We start from the raw sequence: 18856 nt of genomic DNA on the forward strand, positions 1-18856 counted from the left end.
ATAGCATGTATGTTTTCTATATATAGGTGTATGAGCCTGTACTTTTACAAAAGTCAATCTTGTATTAACTTCAAATGATCTTTGTGATGGAGTTAGTCTAATGCAATTGAGATTAGAATATTCCTAGTGGTGGACACTTGCAAATATTGATTATGATGTATCAATTTATCCCTCGTTCCTCTACCGAGTCGATATACCAATAGAAGTCTTGTACTGATAGTGATGGCAATCGAATATCTTCATTTTTGTTAGCCTGCATTTTAGATTAGCATGCTAAAATTAACCTGCATAACTTACATATTTCAGCGTTTTTGCAGGCTAACAAAGCAGGTTAATTTGCATACTAAAAAAGCAGGGCAATTTTGCAGGCTAATTGAGCAGGTTAAAATGATTTTGCAGGCTAAAATAAGCCTGCTTTTAAAATGTACAGGCTAAAATTAAGCCTGCCTAATTTGCATATTTCGGCGTTTTTGCAGGTCAGTGCTTGCTAAGGAATTAGCCTGCTTTTTAGCAGCTATGCAGGCTTGATGCAGGCTAGAAGCAGGCCTGCCTTTTCGGTAAGGGTCGTACTATTGCTAAGCACTTTTTTTGTATTGTTGTGTAATTTTCTTCCCGTGGTAATGACTTGTTACTCGCATAAACAATCAGGAATTCTTCTCCTGAATGCTACTGCATAAGCCCAGCACCCACATTTACCTTCAATACAAAACACTGGTCCTCGACATCTTCCGCAGAATCCCGACACACTTTCCTATTCTCTGTACACAAATCAAAGCAGCCAGCCACTGACAAGTTAACCTTCTGCCTGGGATATTATTTGTTGAGAAGATTAATGTGATATGAACACCACCGACAATGTAGTCATAGTCATACTTCACCCTAGCACAGGGAATGGACCCTTCCATTTCAGCAACAACTTGTTCTGATCAGTGGGAAGCAAGATCAATGCCTGGTATCCGATATTCAATTTCCTGTTTCTAGCATTCCTATCCTAATACTTCTTGTATTTTCCCGCAGCACTTTTCAAGGCTTCCTGGGCTAACTCCCATGACTTCACCAACTTCTCACAGTGCACTATGTCATATTCATACTCATCTTTCAACTCCGGTATTACATCATTTGTCCTTAATTCCCTTAACATATCAAAGACACTCGCCAAGACCCAGTTTTCACTAAGTTTTCTGAAATGGTAGAAATTTTGAAGATATTCAATACCTACACGTAGTGATAAAAAAAAAAAGTCATATAAATCAAACATTTCCATTGTCACCGCTAATATCAAATATTATCAGTGTCTCCTTTACCTTTACTGCTGCTATCACCTTCACCAGTATTACTGTTAGTAGGTGAAAAGCATTACCCTAGTTTATCTTTCAGATAGATGTTATTACTAATCGTATTCAATTAATCAACGACGGAAGAAATCAATTTTTTTAAAACATTTTTTGTACAAAGCACATGAGATATGAGCTCGCATGTGATGTCACAGTTTCCAACTTGTGCTTCACTGATTACAACTCCAAAAAATTCATAACTTTCTTTTTGATTTTTTCTCAAAATTTCATTGATTTGTTTCTCTCATTTTTCTGCTTTTATGAAGACCAACTTATTTTCGGGGTGGACTTCCCCTTTAACACTTTACATGTATATGTAAGCATCTTAAAAAATGCATATGTATAATTATATGGCTAATGTCATTTACTCCTTACTGTACTGGGGGGGGGGGGGGCGTAAAGTGCTACAATTGCATATATATCGTGAATACAGGTAAATAGATGTATAAGTGGAAGATATGAATTGATATCAAATTGCTTTGATACGTTTCCCAAAGTAAATTGATGTATTCCAGAACAAAAAAATACATTAGAAATAAAACAATAGATCGAGGGCTTAAAACCACAACTGTCTATGTCCAAATATGCCATTTTGAGTAAAATACATTTAAAAGTTTGATTGCAAGCATAAAATCTGACAATGTGAAGTAGTTATGTTCAATGCCATTAACTTATGAATAATACTTGGTCAAACAACATACATGGAGGCCATGACCTTTTGACCCTGTCAATGTCAGAAACTTACAAAATGGGAGTGCCAAATACCATCCATGGAACTCTTCAGGAATGGCTAGGCTATTGCACAACTTGGTGAGATCCTTCTTCTTAAGGTTTAGGCTTTTTTTCAATGCTTCTCTTGGTAGACAAGGTCGAGATTAAGTGGAATTGATGATCTATCTTCTTGTATTCATCCGAGTAGTTATACTTGTAGCAGATGATGCCTTGCTCTTCCTTTCTGTATTGGAAGCTCTTTACATGTAGCCAGTTGAAGACGTGTCCACCTTCGTCTCAACGTTTGTTCTTCATGATCTGCTTTGAGAGATTCTTCAGATCATTAAAGTCTCCATGGCACATGTTTATGACCTTGTATGGAAGCCGACGTCTTGCTTTGTGGAAGATGTTTTACCCAGTCATCCCTTGTGAAGACATTGATGTTCTTTTTTTCTGTTTCGATAGCAGAATGCAAACTTACTTACAAGGTAGTCACATGCCTAGGTGTAATATGAACGCACTGCTGCATAGAACTAATATGGCAATCGGACTCATCTAAAGTGTTCACAATCTCTCTTGTTGCGCTTCCTATGAGTATGACCATTTCAGATTCTTCGAAAAGATTCTCCTTGTTATTGTAGTCCAGAAGAGTCAAGTCTGTAGCTGCAATGATTGCTTGTGGAGCTACAAATTGGCTGTACAAGACACGCAGTAGACTTTCTAGTATTCCTTTCAGCTTGTGTATCGGAGGAATTCTCGTCTGGAGGATGACACTTTTCTTGTCAAACGCAATGATGCTGAGAAAATGTGCAATGACTTCAGAATTCTTTTCTGTCTTGTTTCATCCTTTACTGTCTGTCTTGTTTCTTTTTTTCCTCCACATCTTGTTTTTTCATTTCCAGTAATTTTACTAGAATCGTACTGGGATGACTGGAAGTTCCAGCCTTGAGCACTGTTGAGCCTGTTGCCTTGCCAACAACATTTCCAGTCTTCTGCTTCTGCTAGGTGTATCTGAAGTGTCCCTCACTTGTCGTTTTTTCCCCGAGTAGTACAGCTCGAAGATGGTCTACTGTGTTGTGGCTGTGGTGCTTGAAGTTGAACCTGGGAGGAAGAGAAATTATTAATTACCATATGAGAAAGAAACAAGACTACTGACACTGTTTACAATTTAAAATATACACTACATTTGAAATCTTGGCGGATGACTAGCATTATTGAATAAATGTTTATATCTGTAAACTGAACAGCGGAGTGAAGATGATTGGAAGAGAAAGAGCTAACAAGTAAAATAAGAAGAATTAGAATTAATGATGTAAAGGTACATATTTAACTGTCACCCTGTTACTGTATATATGATCAACTTTTGTACTCACTTGGGTCTGAGACTGGGCAGGCTTGCTCACATGTGGTGGATCTGCAGACACCTTCTTGGAAATGCGGAATACTTGGAGTTGTGCAGTCATCTTGGTTTGGTGAGCAGCCTTTTTCTGCAGGACAAGACAAGTTTAAAAACTTCATGCGATGCCTGCAACACTATTGATAATGACTTATTTATAAGCAAGACATTTAATTACACATTAAATTAAATTTTGCAATTACCATTCTGGTTTATGTAATATCCATTTTTATTTTGTTCAAACTATTTTAGAGTGTAAAAAGATAATAACTTTTGCCAATTTGAGGAGTAAAAGCTGATTAATTCAAACATTAGGAAAGCTCTCTACTGCTAGGGATAATCTATTCAAATCTGGTAATTTTAATGATGGCCATACATATTTAAATGGAATGAAAAGGAGTAGATGCCTTGTAGTAATACATTTTCTAGCCTTACCTTCAGTTGAGATCCTTGAGCAGGTTAATTTTTCACAGCTGCATGGAGCTGGCTTCTTTGGAACAAGTGAAGTCTGGGCACTATTCTTGGTAGCCTTGGTCTGTTGAGTAGGCTTCTTCTGCTTTGTCTGTTGAGTAGGCGTCTTCTGCTGGGCTGACACTTCTCCTTCAAGAAAAAGGACTAGAGCTTGCTATTGCTGGATAAATCTTGGCAAGCATTGGCCCAAGCTCATGCAGCCATCTCGTACTAGCATGTTTCAGAATTGCGTGCACTTCGTTCCCAATGAGCATCTGGAACTTCTTGAGATTCAATTTCCTGTTCACGCTGGCTTCCAGATAGTACATCAATAAGGAGCGAGTCAATTGAATATGGTAATGCAGATGACGCAGCTTTGGCAGCAAGATCAATTAGTTGATTGGGGCAACTAAGCACAATGAGGTTTGGCTGACAAATTCCGAGGCATGCCCCAATTCCCTTGTGTACACCAGTCATGGCTGATGTATTGTCTGATCCCAATGATGTGCAATATTTTCACCAGTTCCTGCCATTTCTAAGGTTGGGAGGGAAAGCAGAGTGCAAGAAATTTGCTTACCATCATGGTAGTTGATGACAATTGGGTATAGTTTACTGTCACTGACATTACTCCCATCAGTTGATATTGCAAATGGCCGTGCTTTCATGGCTGAAACGATCTGTCCTTGTTTATCTTTGGCCATTTCACGCACACGACAAGATGTTTGGTCCTTGCACTGGAAAACTTCTTAACCTCCTCAGAATTAGGAAAGGCTTTCCTCAACAATGGTCCCATGTGACTTGCAGCTGATAGAGGAATATTGTGCTCCAAATAAAATGATGTAAATAAGCACTCAGCTCTAGTTATATTAAAATCCTTGGAGGTTGACATCCATGATGTTATTTCTCGTGCTGACGATTCAAGCTGGAAAGCAGTGATGTGTTGCTATGATTTGCAATGAACAATAATGTCATTACAACTGCCATGCAAAATTGACAAATCTCGCCGACATATCTAGCAAGTTGCATGTTTGCTCTTTCCTGATGATGCAATAAAGTCAAATTCATCTGCATATTTCTTGTTGTAAGCTTGTCCTCTATTGCGCTCCATCTTATTCACAACGATTTCCTGTCTTACACGATGCAAGGGACTGCTTTGGCATCTTGAGCCTCTGTTTTTCGTACGAGATGGGCTTCCTTGAAATTCTTCTTCTGTTCTCCCGACAACTGGTCATACTTCGTACATGTTGCACATTGGTCTTTTTTATTTATCATCATGGTTTTTCCGGGTAATGATATGGTGTTGCTTGGCCACAATCAGTGAAATAGCTGCATAGGGAATCTTATCTGCTTAATTAGTAGAAAACTGCAAGTATTGCGCAATTCTTGATGAATGCGTGAAAGTACTTGAAACAGTCTGAACATGAAAGTAAAATGGCTAATGGACATACATGGGAATAGACAGTTCTGAATAGACACAAACTGAAATGAATATACAGTACTTTGGTGGAAACTCAATTTCACAAAAAATGAACATAGACAGTTCTGGTTTTAAGCCCTCGAGATATAATAAGAAATAAAAAACAATATAACACATATTAAAGAAAATAAAATGATGAAATTTGCATATTCAAAATTTATGCAAATTGACCTTTGCATTTTCAAATATCGACAGCCCCCCCCCCCCCCCCTCCCTTCTGGGACTGCCGAGGGCCAGTAAAATTTCAGAAAAATATTTGCTCTTTCATTAAAATTTAATGAGAAAATTGTAAAGCAGTTTTTGTTGGGGATGCGGGGGTTTACTTGTACATGTTTCTATGCGATTCCGCTGTTGTTTTTTTGTTTTGGAAACAAAATATGAAAAATCGTATTGTATGATTTTAAGATTGTATTTCACTCTTATTATCGTACTAAATACGATTTAATCGTACTGGTTGGCATCTCTGTATAACCCTCCAATTTTCATTAACTCAAACAACTTACATTATAGTGAATAAACTACTCAACTAAAACTCATTATCACTACCAAACAAATCATCTTTCAGCGAATAACATTCCAGCATTGCGTCCCGATATTAGTATTCATTCATTATCATTTACCTTCCCATTTTGATATTCCATAACCATGATATCAACCTCTTCTTTACTTAAATACTTGCATGTCTCATTGTCACGTTCAAGCTTGATCTCTGATTTGAGTGTCGATCTTTTTGAGAGTGATGGTTTCCACGTACCAATTGTCTCCTACTCCAATCCAGTAAAAAAATGAGCACTTTGCAAGGTTAATGGAATGTTCCAACTTCAATATACGGATCAGGTCGACAATCCTTAACCTGGAAAGAAAAAGAATGGATGTATGATCTTGTTATCCATCTACCTATCAACTCAGTATTCTAAATGTGTACCATTGTTTTAGATTTCTAAAATATTATCTATAAGTTCGAAAATACATGTACATGTCATGACGTGAGTGATGTTTAAAGGTTTGAAAGGCAAGGAGTGACAACACATAAATCCTTCAACTCATCACCTTAAGAAAAGGGTTTTTACCAACTTTACTACCTGCTTTCAATGTGATGTCCATGGCAGATGATATCATTGATAAGTGTACGGTAAGCCAACAAAATATTGACAACCTTTTTAAGAAGGAATAATATTCACATTCATTTTTGCAAGAATAAAGACATGATAAATGAAAATGTTTATTCATCAACAAAATTAAGAAATTTACTCGTTTATTTTTCTCATTTTACTACTAATATTAAAAAGCAATCTTAACAGCTTCATGGTAACTATAATATGTAGGGATGACCTCTGTTTCCAATAAATCTAGTCCCTTGCTGTACACATGATCTATCAATGTTCCCTTCTCAGTAGTAGCATTAACAACATGCTGTTTGTAACCTTTATTACACATTAGCTTGTTTACCTGTGAAGAACCTTTAAACAAATCCTCATTAAAATCTCCCATCACAACACACCTAATGCTTCTTTTGTGTAATGCATCTAGCAAATTGTCTAATGATTCACAGAATGATTTGATACTATATGATGGAGGTCGATAAACAACTGAAATCACAACAGAAACTGGTTTGGTGACAAGAATTGCGATAAACTCTAAGTTGTCGACAGATATGTTTAATCTACTTGAATATGTATTCTTGATATACATTGCAACACCTCCGTGCGATTGTTCTTTGAGTACATTTCCAACTCCAGAATTACAGTATGACAGATGTCGTGGCTGATGATAAAATCGAAAGTTATCTAAAATAACGTCACAGAGATCATCATCATTAATCCATGTTTCGGTCAAGCAAATACAATCTACATTCACAAATTGGCACTGGGATTTGAAATCAGTAAAATGCTGTTTTAATCCTTGTACATTTTGCATTACCAAAGAAAAGTTATAATCGTGAATATCTTCAGAAGTTTCATTCTCGATAAACGGCTTCATAATCTCAATGCGTTCTTTAATTTCTGGATTACAATATATACGTTTAGGATCGAAATGTTCTATCACAAGTCCAGATAACGAAGTAACGCGACTAAGCCCAACATATGCCTGTCCAGATTGAAATACATTTTTTAATGATACAACAGCTTTGTCTAATGTCGAACCTTGTACTTTATGAATTGTGCAAGCATAAGCAAGCTTAAGTGGAAATTGTTTTCTCACATATTTCTTACCAATGGATTCTTGAGATATTTCGATTGAATGAATACCAATATCGGCCTTCTCAAAATTAACTTTGATGCAAACTGGATTCAAATTTGTATGATCCGTTATTATTTCTGTTACATTTCCGAAACATCCATTTGTCAGGCCTTTACTAACATCAATGTTTTTGAGCAACATCACTCTAGCATTAACTGCAATCCACAGATAAGGAGGCAATTGGGTTTTCATCTTAGTATAAGGTTTTTCCCGTATTTGATTTCCTTTTTTAACATCTTTGTCCATGTCTTGTGCTTTTACGCATATCACATCTCCACATTTTTTATGCAATAATTTCTTGTTCCAAGCATCTACTTCATTGTTACATGCATAGATATGCAGAGCATTTTCACATTCTTCGCCAGTCTCACAGGACTTGAGCATTGCTAGGTCTTCATCACAGAGAATCTCTTCCCCTTGTTTTACACGTAATCTATTTAAGAGAAAAGCGAATTGGGTATCGTCTTTTTGTCTCATAATGTCTTCAAGTTCTACTTTCTTGAAATTAGCATTCCACAATGCACCATTGAGTGTGTCTTTATATAAAGGAGTTCCTAAGACTGGAGGTAACTGATACATGTCTCCCACAGCAATAACTGAAACACCAGCAAAAGCAGTTTGATCGCGTGATTGTTTTATTTGTCGTAGGCGGCCGTGAATGTAAGACATCAACTTTTGATCTACCATTGATACTTCATCTATGATTAAAATTTGCAATTCAGCCAGCTTATTTCGAAGGACACTTATTTTCTCATCACTCAGCGGTTGATACAGTTTTTGTGCTGTGATTGGAATAGAAAAAATACTATGTATAGTATGGCCATTGATATTGTATGCAGCTACTCCGGTTGGAGCCATTTTCAATACTGAGACATCATCAGGATGTGGCAACATTCGAGCTAGTATACGTGTTGCTTCATAGTAAAGACATTTGATCAAATGACTCTTTCCGGTGCCAGCACCTCCAGTTAGAAAAATATGAAACGGTTCGACTGATTTTCCATTTACTCTATCTAAACACCACTGTCGTATTTTGTAAAAAACAATCTGTTGCTTCTCATTCAAAGACCTCATCAAAGAATGTCCATCTTGTTTAGAAATTTTTACAGAACGTAGTTCGATGCTATAGTCATCTTTTTTCGGTTCGTTCTTTAAATCAGGGATATCAAGATCTCCATCACAATCTTCGACATCTACATTTTCTTTGGGATGTTCAAGTCGCTCTACTTCCTTTTCCGGACATAAAAGACCCCATGCATCTTCGTGTGGACCAAATTTGTCAAGATGCTCCTGTGCATGATCAATTGCATCAGCATTCATTTCAAACTTCTTTCGGTTAGTACAGACAATTGTCCAGACTTTCTCCAATTCACGTCCACATATTTTCACAGAACCTGTCTCGTAGAACTCTTCATGTGTTTCAAATGTTGGCGGCTTTAATTGTCCATCTTCAAAATATGGCAGAAAGAGTTGCAAAATGCTCAAATAATATTTTTCGGGTGAGATGATGGGTGAGAATCGGGGATATCTTACAACTGCATCTCCCGTACGAGTACGCTTCTGAATATACCCCAGATCGTTATCTAATTTAAAGACATTTTTACTTCTTGTACTTGGCGTTTGGGATGCAGTTAAGATTCTGTACTGAGAACAAAACGTTGCAAGACACATATCACTGAATTCTGTGTTTCTAGGTCGAGCTTTGTATCTGTCGAGCTTGCTAGGCATCCAAACATTCTCATCATCATCATTATCGTTATCTGGTCTGCTTTTTATAACGCTTAATGGTAAACTCATTCTGACAGGGTCGGGTCCAACAGGAATGAATTCCACTTTCCTAGAACATTCTTTCAATCTAAGACTGCAAACACGATAGACGCTTTCTTGAGCAGACACTTCACGATTTTGCATGTACACCTGGCCAAGTTTTTTCATGCTTTCCTTTGCGTTCTCATTTCCCTCTTTCATTTCTGATAGTGTATGACTCAATAGCATTCCGATTTCTCGTTCAGCTTTTGACATGTAGGATACAATATAAGCCACGCATGCAAATACATTTGTTACGAACTGCAAATCCATGTTGGCATTCCAGCTTCTTAGTAGACTTGGATTAAACTGATTTACCCATACATCTTGTATTTCTCTTTTGATGATTATACTTTGTTGTGATGCTAATTCATGATGTGCATTCTCAAATTGATTTTGTGTAATGTCAAGCTTTTCAAAGAGATGGTTTACACTGTTGTACTCGATTCCATTGGATAATGCATCTTTAACTGACTTCAACAATTTCTCTGCATCATCTTTAGTCTTTTCAGAAGCTTTAACTTGATCATTGTCCTTTCCCTTATTTTGCACTTTCCCACAATCTTTAGATGGAATCTCTTCAACAGGTGTTACAATGAATGTTTTTCCAGATGGTGGTCTCGGGAAATTAAATCTACACGCCTTCCCTGTTTTTGTGCAAGATTTAGAATGTTTTTTACTGTGTTGTTGGACCTTGCTTACTATTTCATGCAGTTCTCGATCTTCCTTTTCATCCGGTTTTTGGCAAGAAATGTATTTATCTACGAATTGTACGACATCATCATCTTTATCGATACCCAACTGTGGAGCATTTTGAACCCAGAACAAGGCATGAATGTGAGGGGAACCACGAGCTTGATACTCTACTCTCCAAAATGAATCAACTACTTTACCAATCGGTGCAGCGGGAGATAAAATAACTCTCTTCATAAAAGTGTGAAATCTTTTGTCAAACATTCTGGCAACTGTTACTGGATTTGATCTTAAAAGATTACATTTTTCTGTATAGTCTAATTCACTCGATTCCCTGGTGTCTCCTTTTTGTCTAAGCAATGTATTCATTAATTCTGGCCATCTCATATCGGCAGATGAGAAAGAAGCAAACCATGTCGGCTTTCCAAGCTGTCGTACCATTGCGAGAACATCTTTTTGTGTCTTTTGCCAGAATGGAGGTGTTCCACGAATTTGCTTTAAAAATTTATAGCCCTTGTCTGATTTTAGTATTTGTTTAACTTTCTCTGCATCTTTCAAATCTGAGGCAGTTATTGAAGACGAATCATCTTTTTTGTTTGGACTTTGCCTTAAAGCGATAGAAACTTGTGATATAACCTGTTGAATTTCATAAATATATTGTGCATAAAAGATGTAATCTGTATTCTGAGCAAATCTATTGTCCACGTGCATCAGTCGGTTATGCAGATAACGTCCTAATGTTATTTTTTCATCTCTTCTATCATGGAATGTTGGTTGACCTTTAGGAAATAATACTGGGAAACATTTGGCCTCATTGCTTTCATCTTGTAGAATTGATACAGGGCTTCTTCCTTCACAAGGAGCACAACATATTATGTCTTCAAAATACTGATCTAATATTTCCTGTCCAATATCTACTGGCTGGAGACACGAGTCTAACTGAATACCGCGTAAGCGTTCTTCCATATCGTCTTCAGTGTTGTCATCTATTTTTTGTTGTAGTTTACTGTTGTCTTGCATGTTTTCATTAGCATTTTTGTCTTTGGACAAAATGTAATCAATTTGTTCTTCCATTTCCTTCCAATATTTTGCTAAACGAGCTTTACCACCAATTTCCACTGCTTCTTCCGTTTCATTATCTTTTTCATTTCGTTCAAGTGAGTTTTCCCATTTATCATTTACTGTAACATCAAAATACCACTTATTATTTGCTTTTAAATACTGCAGAGCATTAAGCAAGTTAGATTTATCTACAAATTTGTACTCATAATAGCTTTTGTACGACAATTTTCGTTTGAGTTTAACACGGATCAATTGATCTTCAGTCTGTGGTCTTGGCAACATATCTACTGTTTCATAAGTGTTTGAAGGCACACACACGACTGGGCCATGGACTCCATTTTGACCACCTTTAGGCAAGGCCATTAACTTCATGAAAGGGATATTCAATGCAATCAAATGCTGTTCTAAATTGTTTAGATTGGCAAGTTCTTCTGGAACTTCATGTAGTTGTAAATTGTTCATATTTGCTTCTGCAGGTACTTTTCCAGCTTGCAATTTTCTATGACAGGTAAAGCATATCCAAAGTGTCGATCTGGCTGACTGGCCTATTAAACATTTTGACCGGCATTCTGAATTGCAAACATGCAAATATTCTTCACTTATGCACGTCTGAATATTATAATTACTCTTTTTACATTTCAATACTTGGTTGTCAAAGAGAAGTTTTAAGCATACACAGCACACATATTCTGGGCCATGAGAAATTATTTTTCTAAACTCTTCAAGTACAATATCAAACTCGGACAATTTTACTGTTCGAAGTACAGACCTTTTTCGATTTTGTTTTATTACATTTTGCCTATATTTTTCAATTCTTTTATATTTTATTTTTAAGCTTATCAATTTCTTCTCCTTAAATTCTTTGCCTTTATATCTAATTTTGGACAATATTTTCATATTTGCCATTTTTGTATGTTTGAATTGTTGATCGTTCGAATATTTACTTCTAATTCTACTCTTGTGCATTCGTTTAAATTGTTCATCATTGCGATATAATTCCTTCATTCGTTTTTTCATGGTATCTCGTTGTTTTTCATTGAAATGTTCATTGTTCGAATATTTACTTCTTATTTTACTTTTGTGCATTCGTTTAAATTGTTCATCGTGCTGGTATTTACTTCTTATTTTGCTTCTGTGCGTTCGTTTAAATTGTTCATCGTTGCGATATAATTCCTTCATTCGTTTTTTCATGATATCTTTTTGTTTTTCCTTAAAATGTTCATTTTTGCGATATAATTCCTTCATTCGTTTTTTCATGGTATCTTGGTGTTTTTCCTTGAAATGTTTGTTCAAATATTTACTTCTTATTTTATTTGTGTGCATTCGTTTGAATTGTTCATCTTTCCAATATTTATTTTTCATTTTAATCCTCATAGCTGTTTTAACATTTTCTTTGAATCTTTCATTTCTCAAATATTTTTGTTTATTTCCATACAAAATTTTCTTATTATAACGTAAATCAGAATGATATTTGGTTTTCATAATATTTAGCTGTATGTTCCTGAAATTTGAGTCCTCTTTATACATTTCTTTTTGCCTTTGTTTTACTTCATTTATTTTTTCTATTTTGTAGGATAAATCATTTTGATATTTATCTTTCTTTTTAATCGCTTTTTTCATTTTATTCATTTGCGCATTGTGAATACACTTTTCCTTTTTCTTAATGATTTCATCTTTGGTCAAGGCTCGTTTTTCTCTCATTCGCTGTCTACTGCGCTTCCTAATTTGATTAGAACTTTGTCTGTTTCTACGTTTTTTCTGTCCATGGTCTACATTTTTAACATGAACTTCTCCAATTATTAATAATTCATCATGACTATCAGCACATTCGCTTGTATCAATTCTTAAGCTGTCGTTCTCATTCATTTTTACCGATTTGGTTTTTCGAAATTCCTTGCCAAGGTCGACATCAACTTTTGCATCGCTTTCGAGGTTACTCCATTTTCGTTTTCTGCTTAAGATAGAGTTGAAATTCTGAACTTTGTTCACTAAATTCAATCTATCAGAGTCATTCCCGCATTTAGTACAATTTTTTGAATCTCCTTTTTGTTCATTTTCATATTCTGCTTTTATAAAATCATTTCCTTTCAGAAGACAACTATTATTTAGCTGCGGTTCTTTTAGTTTCGTTAAGGTAATTGTCACACTCTTCAGTTTCAATTCCTGACCGTTATAATGTACATCATGAATGATTGTTTCATTTGCTCCTTCAGGGAAGAGAAATACATTTGGGTTATCAATCATCTTTTGTGGGGAAACACTCTCATCCAATATTTGAACTTCATCAAAGCTTTCACAATGTATGGAACATCCAGAGCTTCCAGACTGACTTTCACTGTGCGTATTTGACGAAGGAATTGGATTACAAACAAAATCCTGTAACTGTGGATAGCCTTTCAAGGTTTCATTCTTACCGGAAGTTGCTTTAGCACATACACTAGTTACTTCATATTCGGTGTGCAGGGGGCATCCCATTGATTTTGCTAACCTCATGCAATGCTTGTACACACCTTGCCAGCTTTGAGTACGAAGTACAACACTGTGTCCGTTACAACTCAGGAAACCTCGACTGCTTCTGGAATGTGAATCAAATATAAAGAAACCATCTTGACCAGATAATACAATGAAAGTACTTCTAGCAAATGTCACAAAACATGCATCAGAATCAGTACAGAGTTCTTTTTCGAGTGCTTGCTTCAATGTCATCGAAAGAGACTGGGCCAATATCAATTCATCTCCATCTAACAATCCAGTGACTGGTTCACGGCATACTATGTTAAACAATTCATTGTACGCATCCAAATATTCAAATAGATCAGATATCAATAAGTATTGGTTGTCGAGTGAAGTGGATCGCCGTATGTAACAATATAATTCATTACCGTTATTCAAAATCCTGTCTAGATCTGTACTTTTCCAATCATTGGCATTTTTTACCTTGCTATACAACAGTGCAGAAAGTGAATTGGTAACACACTGCTTTCCACTTAAGTCACCAAATCTTGTATCACCTTGATTGAATGTCCCTTGGGCAACAAGCGTTATTTGTGTATCGACTCTCGTGCATTTGTCTTTGTGATCACTTTCAAGGGTTTCGTCCTTGGTGTTACGTTCGTTGTGAACGACTGATTCAGACTGATTACTTGCACACTGTTCATATGTCATGTCCAAAAGATTTGCAGTACCTTTCCTCTCATCGTGATTTATCATACCAGTCTCCAACGTGAGCCTACGTTTTTTTCCCTTTGGATCAACATGGTTTTGAAATGTTTCAGGAGACTTATCCACTACTTCATAAATTTCTTCCTCTATCTGCGACTTGGATCTACACTTCTTCAACACATGCTTTACTTTAACATCAGCCTGAATTGATGGACATGGCAAAGTTCTCTTTGACGTTCTATCTTCTTTAGTTGTTCTTGTCTGTTCTAATGAATTGAAATTGACAAAATCTACAGATTCAACAACATTAAAATGAACATTTCCTGTGTACAGTATATAAATTCCCTTATCAGATGTAACAATATTGATTCTTCCAGGTTTCTTTGCAGAGTACAATTGCCAACATGGTACTTGGTCATTGTATGAATAAATATCAGTATCGATTAAATTTGCTAAAGCGCTAATTTCAGTGTCTGTAGCCCACGTTCCGTCTTCCTTTATTCTACATTTCAAAACATATTCTCTGACTGTTCTATATTCTTGCCTCAATGTATTACTAAACATGTCCTTGGTTTGCAATAAATGTTTCACAGTGGCATTTCTTAAAATTGCATGATTACGCTCAGTTCCAGAAATTACATAGGAAATTGCACGAAAGAAACAATTGCCATCACCAGTAATTTGTTTACTCTGTAAAGGAACTCCAATAGAGCTATTTCTATCTAACCTTGAATCACAGCCTTTGCCTATATATCTGATATTCAGTTTTGAACAAATGTTCCGTTTGTCATTATTCTGGAGGGGTACAAATTTGAAATCTTTATCTGGTCTATCACGTAATCCAAGATCTGCTACAAATTCAACTTCTGTTTCTGTTTCATCAGTACATGTGTACATATTAGCATCTATTGCCTTTTCAATGTCTTCATCTTTGATATTTGAATCTGAAGAAGATTCTAAAGGATTCCTTGAATGAGCATGATCATTAAATGACATATCAGTATCATTGTCTGTACCATCTTTTACTGTATCAAAGCTTCTATTCTTCAGGTCATTGTCATACACTGCATCTTCTTGTACACCATCTGAAACATCTGAAAAATCATTTTTCATCATATCATCATTTTCCAATACCGATTCACAGACATTGTCTACTGGTTCATTTATGGGCATATCTTTTGGTCTATCACAAACATTCAAAGGCATATTGCGTTGTGGTAAAACACTTCTATCGCATAAATCACATCCAGGACTTGTGTCTGTATCACTATCAGATTCTATACAATTTCTTGCACACGAACGTTTCACTGGTATATGAACATCACTGCCACTATCATCGTCCGTTTCAATTTCCCCATTTTCATCAAAATTTGATTTCAACAGATTATTCTTTGAATCGTCCTGCACAACTCCATCTGAACCTTTGTTGTCTTTCATATTGCAAATATGCTGGTCTGAGTGTGTATCATTTTTACATGTATTTGTATCAAGTCCTTGGTCACCTGCATTCATCGATATCTTTGTATCCTGCTTCTCATTCTTTACTGCTAATTCTATTCCTTCATCTTTGTCAAATCTAATCTCCGATTTATCAGAAGAGTGATTTCCATCAGTACCTTTTTTCCCTTTGGAAGACTGACCTTTCTTGTTCCTTGCTCGACCTTTCTTGTTCTTTGCTTCTTTTTTCTTGCCACCAGCATGAACTCTGTACTTTCGCAAATCCTTGATCTGTTCAAAAAGATTACAAGTACATACATCGATATCAACACATGTATCTGTTCTAGATTGAGTTGGCAAATTGCTTGCTATGTCTGCCCAGGATCGTGTTTGTGCTGTTTCACTTTGCACACACATGTCATTATACAACTTCATTGCATGTGGGGACTGCACACTGTAGGCATATAAACCTAAAAGAGTTTCTGTGTAAGATTGAACACTGATATCTTTTTTCTCGGATTTCACCTTCTTTTCTTTACAATCAACTTTCTTTCGGTCTTCCTTTTTTTTTCTGCTATGGCTTTCATAGAATGTCTTCATTGCTTTGCCGATGTAAGTTACACCAGGTTCTAAGACTTTGCCATTCACCGATTTTCTTCTGATTTTCCTGTCTGTTTGATGATCATCTATTGATTTGGGATACAATTTTCTTGATTTTAGTTTCTCCACCCATTTCGTCTTCCTTGATTTCACAATTACCCAGTCATCCTCAAATTTTTCATTTTGCATCTCTTCGTGTTCTATTTGGGATGAATTTTCCATAGCCAAAGGATTATGTCTATCAGACTCATTTGTTTTCCTGTCAGTTATATGATGTTGTGTTCCTCTCAATCGATTGGTTTTCTTTCCCTTTTTACCATACCTCTTCTTTGATCTGCCACATTTTCTTTTGTTGGTCGTACTTGATAGGGTCCTTGATTGGTTCAAATCCAAGTAACAGTGTTCATCATGATCACCAAGAAGTTCGTATCTATTGAAATGAGAAGGGATGCATACTTGATCAAACATGCGATGAGCCATGTTGTTATTTCCACAAAATGAACAAATCCAGATCAATGTCAGGTCACTCAGTCTGTCTTCACAAGGGAATCCCATACATGTCACATGAAAATGCTTACTACAACAGTCACATCTTGCATCACTTTCATTTTCTTTGATTTCATTGTTACAGATACAGCATTCATTAAGCTTTGGGTTGGTCACCAATGCACAACTAGTCAGTATATTCATGATTTCATCAAGTGTTTTCTTAAATTCAATTGTATCCATCATGGTAAATTTTGCTTATATACTTGCAACAGTTCTGGTTAATAATTACAAGTCTACAATTAACGGTTCTGTAACTTTGATATATAATGTTCTGTATATATTCCTTACTCCAATAGTCTTTTATTTAAATATTCCTATTGTGAATTATGAAAAACTAATCCTTACTGATATTAAACTCTATGGTATTTCAATAGCCTAGCTTTATATACACTAGCTTGTACTGTGTTAAGGAGCTATAATGTTTTTGTCTCAAGATGGCGTTTTTTATTAAAATTATGAGTAGGTCATTAATAGCCTAAATGTATTGTAGGCCTATATAAGTTCCCAAATTGCTAATTTCTTTGTTACTCTCTCTCTGCAAACAGGTTCACTTTATATCCTGACCAAAATATCTTTCTTATTCTCTCTCAAATCAATCAACCTCACTTATATTTTTAAAACTATATATATATCCTGACCCAATCTTCTTTCTTACTCTCTCTGCAATCAAGCTTACTTTTATTTTTAAAATTCTGAACACTATATATCGAAGGATTTCTTTCCTTTTCTCTTTACAATCAACCACGCTCACTTTTCTAGGACTCTATATATTGACACAAATTTTTTGTGATTATGGTCTTATCAAGTTCTAGGAATTAGAATTAAATTGCTTTCTCGCTGTTGTTCTTCTTTTTATTTCAGTTTGCTTTTAATTCCTTTTAGAAACTGCCAATAATTTCTTTCTAATTTACAGTAATTATGTCTTCTAAAATGGCAATACAGTCTTTCAAACTTGCAATATTGCCTTCTTCACACTATTTTGTTCAATCTTCTTTATTCTTTGCTGTGTATACGCTCTTTTTACTTTCCCAAGATTACTAATACTACTGTTTTGAATTCTAATAGAGGTCTTATCAAGTTCTAGGAATTAGAATTAGATTGCTTTTTCTCTATTGTTCTTCTTTTTATTTCACTTTGCTTTTAATTCCTTCTAGAAACTGCCAAGATTTTGTTTCTAATTGACAGCAATTTTGTCTTCTAAAATCGTAATACAGTCCTTAAAACTTCCAATATTATCTTCAACGACTACTTTCCAATCTACTTTACTCTTTAAAATGTATACCTCTTTTTTTCTTTCCCAAGATTTACAATATTACTGCTTTCAACTGTAATTATGGTCTTATCAAGTTCCAGGAATTAGAATTAAATTCCTGTTCCTCTATTATTCTTCTTTTATTATTTCAGTTTACTTTTAATTCCTTCTAGAAACTGCTAATAATTTCTTTGTAATTGACAATAATTATGTCTTCTAAAATGGCAATACAGTCCTTCGAACTTCCAATATTTATCTTGAACGACTACTTTTCCAATCTACTTTACTCTTTAAAATGTATACCTCTTTTTTTCTTTCCCAAGATTTACAATATTACTGCTTTCAACTGTAAGTATGGTCTTATCAAGTTCCAGGAATTAGAGTTAGATTCCTTTCCCTCTACTGTTCTTCTTTTTATTTCAGTTTACTTTTAATTCCTTCTAGAAACTGCCAATAATTTCTTTATAATTGACAATAATTATGTCTTCTAAAAATGGCAATACAATCTTTAGAAATATTCTGTTCCAGTTTTGATTCGATTCAAGATTTCCAGATTCAAGTTTCATTCAGTATGTTTCAGATTCAAGGTTCAAGATAGTTCAAGTTCAAGTGCTAGTTCAAGTGTAAGTTCAAGAGCAAGTTCAAGTGCAAGTTCTTTGGAGAGTTCAAGATAGTTCAAAATAGTT

The 18856-nt window shown here is 35.4% G+C and overlaps 1 protein-coding gene across 9 annotated transcripts; it reads right to left on the reverse strand.

The window, feature by feature from the left end:
* Nucleotides 1-591: 591 nt before the first annotated feature.
* On the reverse strand, nt 592-18853 carry LOC105444228. Of its 9 annotated transcripts, none has more exons than XR_004065652.1 (7): nt 16692-18848; nt 15973-16060; nt 13681-13745; nt 6036-6221; nt 3877-5217; nt 3419-3532; nt 592-3146 (listed from the first exon to the last, which is right to left on the reverse strand). XR_004065652.1 is itself a non-coding variant. In XM_030993363.1 (4 exons), the coding sequence occupies exon 4, from the start codon at nt 13661-13663 to the stop codon at nt 6650-6652; it is 7014 nt and encodes a 2337-aa protein (XP_030849223.1). In that variant the 5' UTR covers nt 13664-13745; nt 15349-15426; nt 15973-16060; nt 16692-18853; the 3' UTR covers nt 6228-6649. The 9 variants fall into 9 exon arrangements, 6 of the variants coding, with proteins under 6 accessions (XP_030849223.1, XP_030849225.1, XP_030849222.1 ...); XR_004065651.1 differs by having other exon boundaries at nt 3877-5235; XR_004065653.1 differs by having other exon boundaries at nt 3877-5235; nt 15949-16060.
* Between the last annotated feature and the right edge of the window lie 3 nt (nt 18854-18856).

This window comes from Strongylocentrotus purpuratus, unplaced genomic scaffold (assembly GCF_000002235.5).
Source record: "Strongylocentrotus purpuratus isolate Spur 01 unplaced genomic scaffold, Spur_5.0 spur5_scaffold_20, whole genome shotgun sequence".
Classification (NCBI taxonomy): domain Eukaryota; kingdom Metazoa; phylum Echinodermata; class Echinoidea; order Camarodonta; family Strongylocentrotidae; genus Strongylocentrotus; species Strongylocentrotus purpuratus.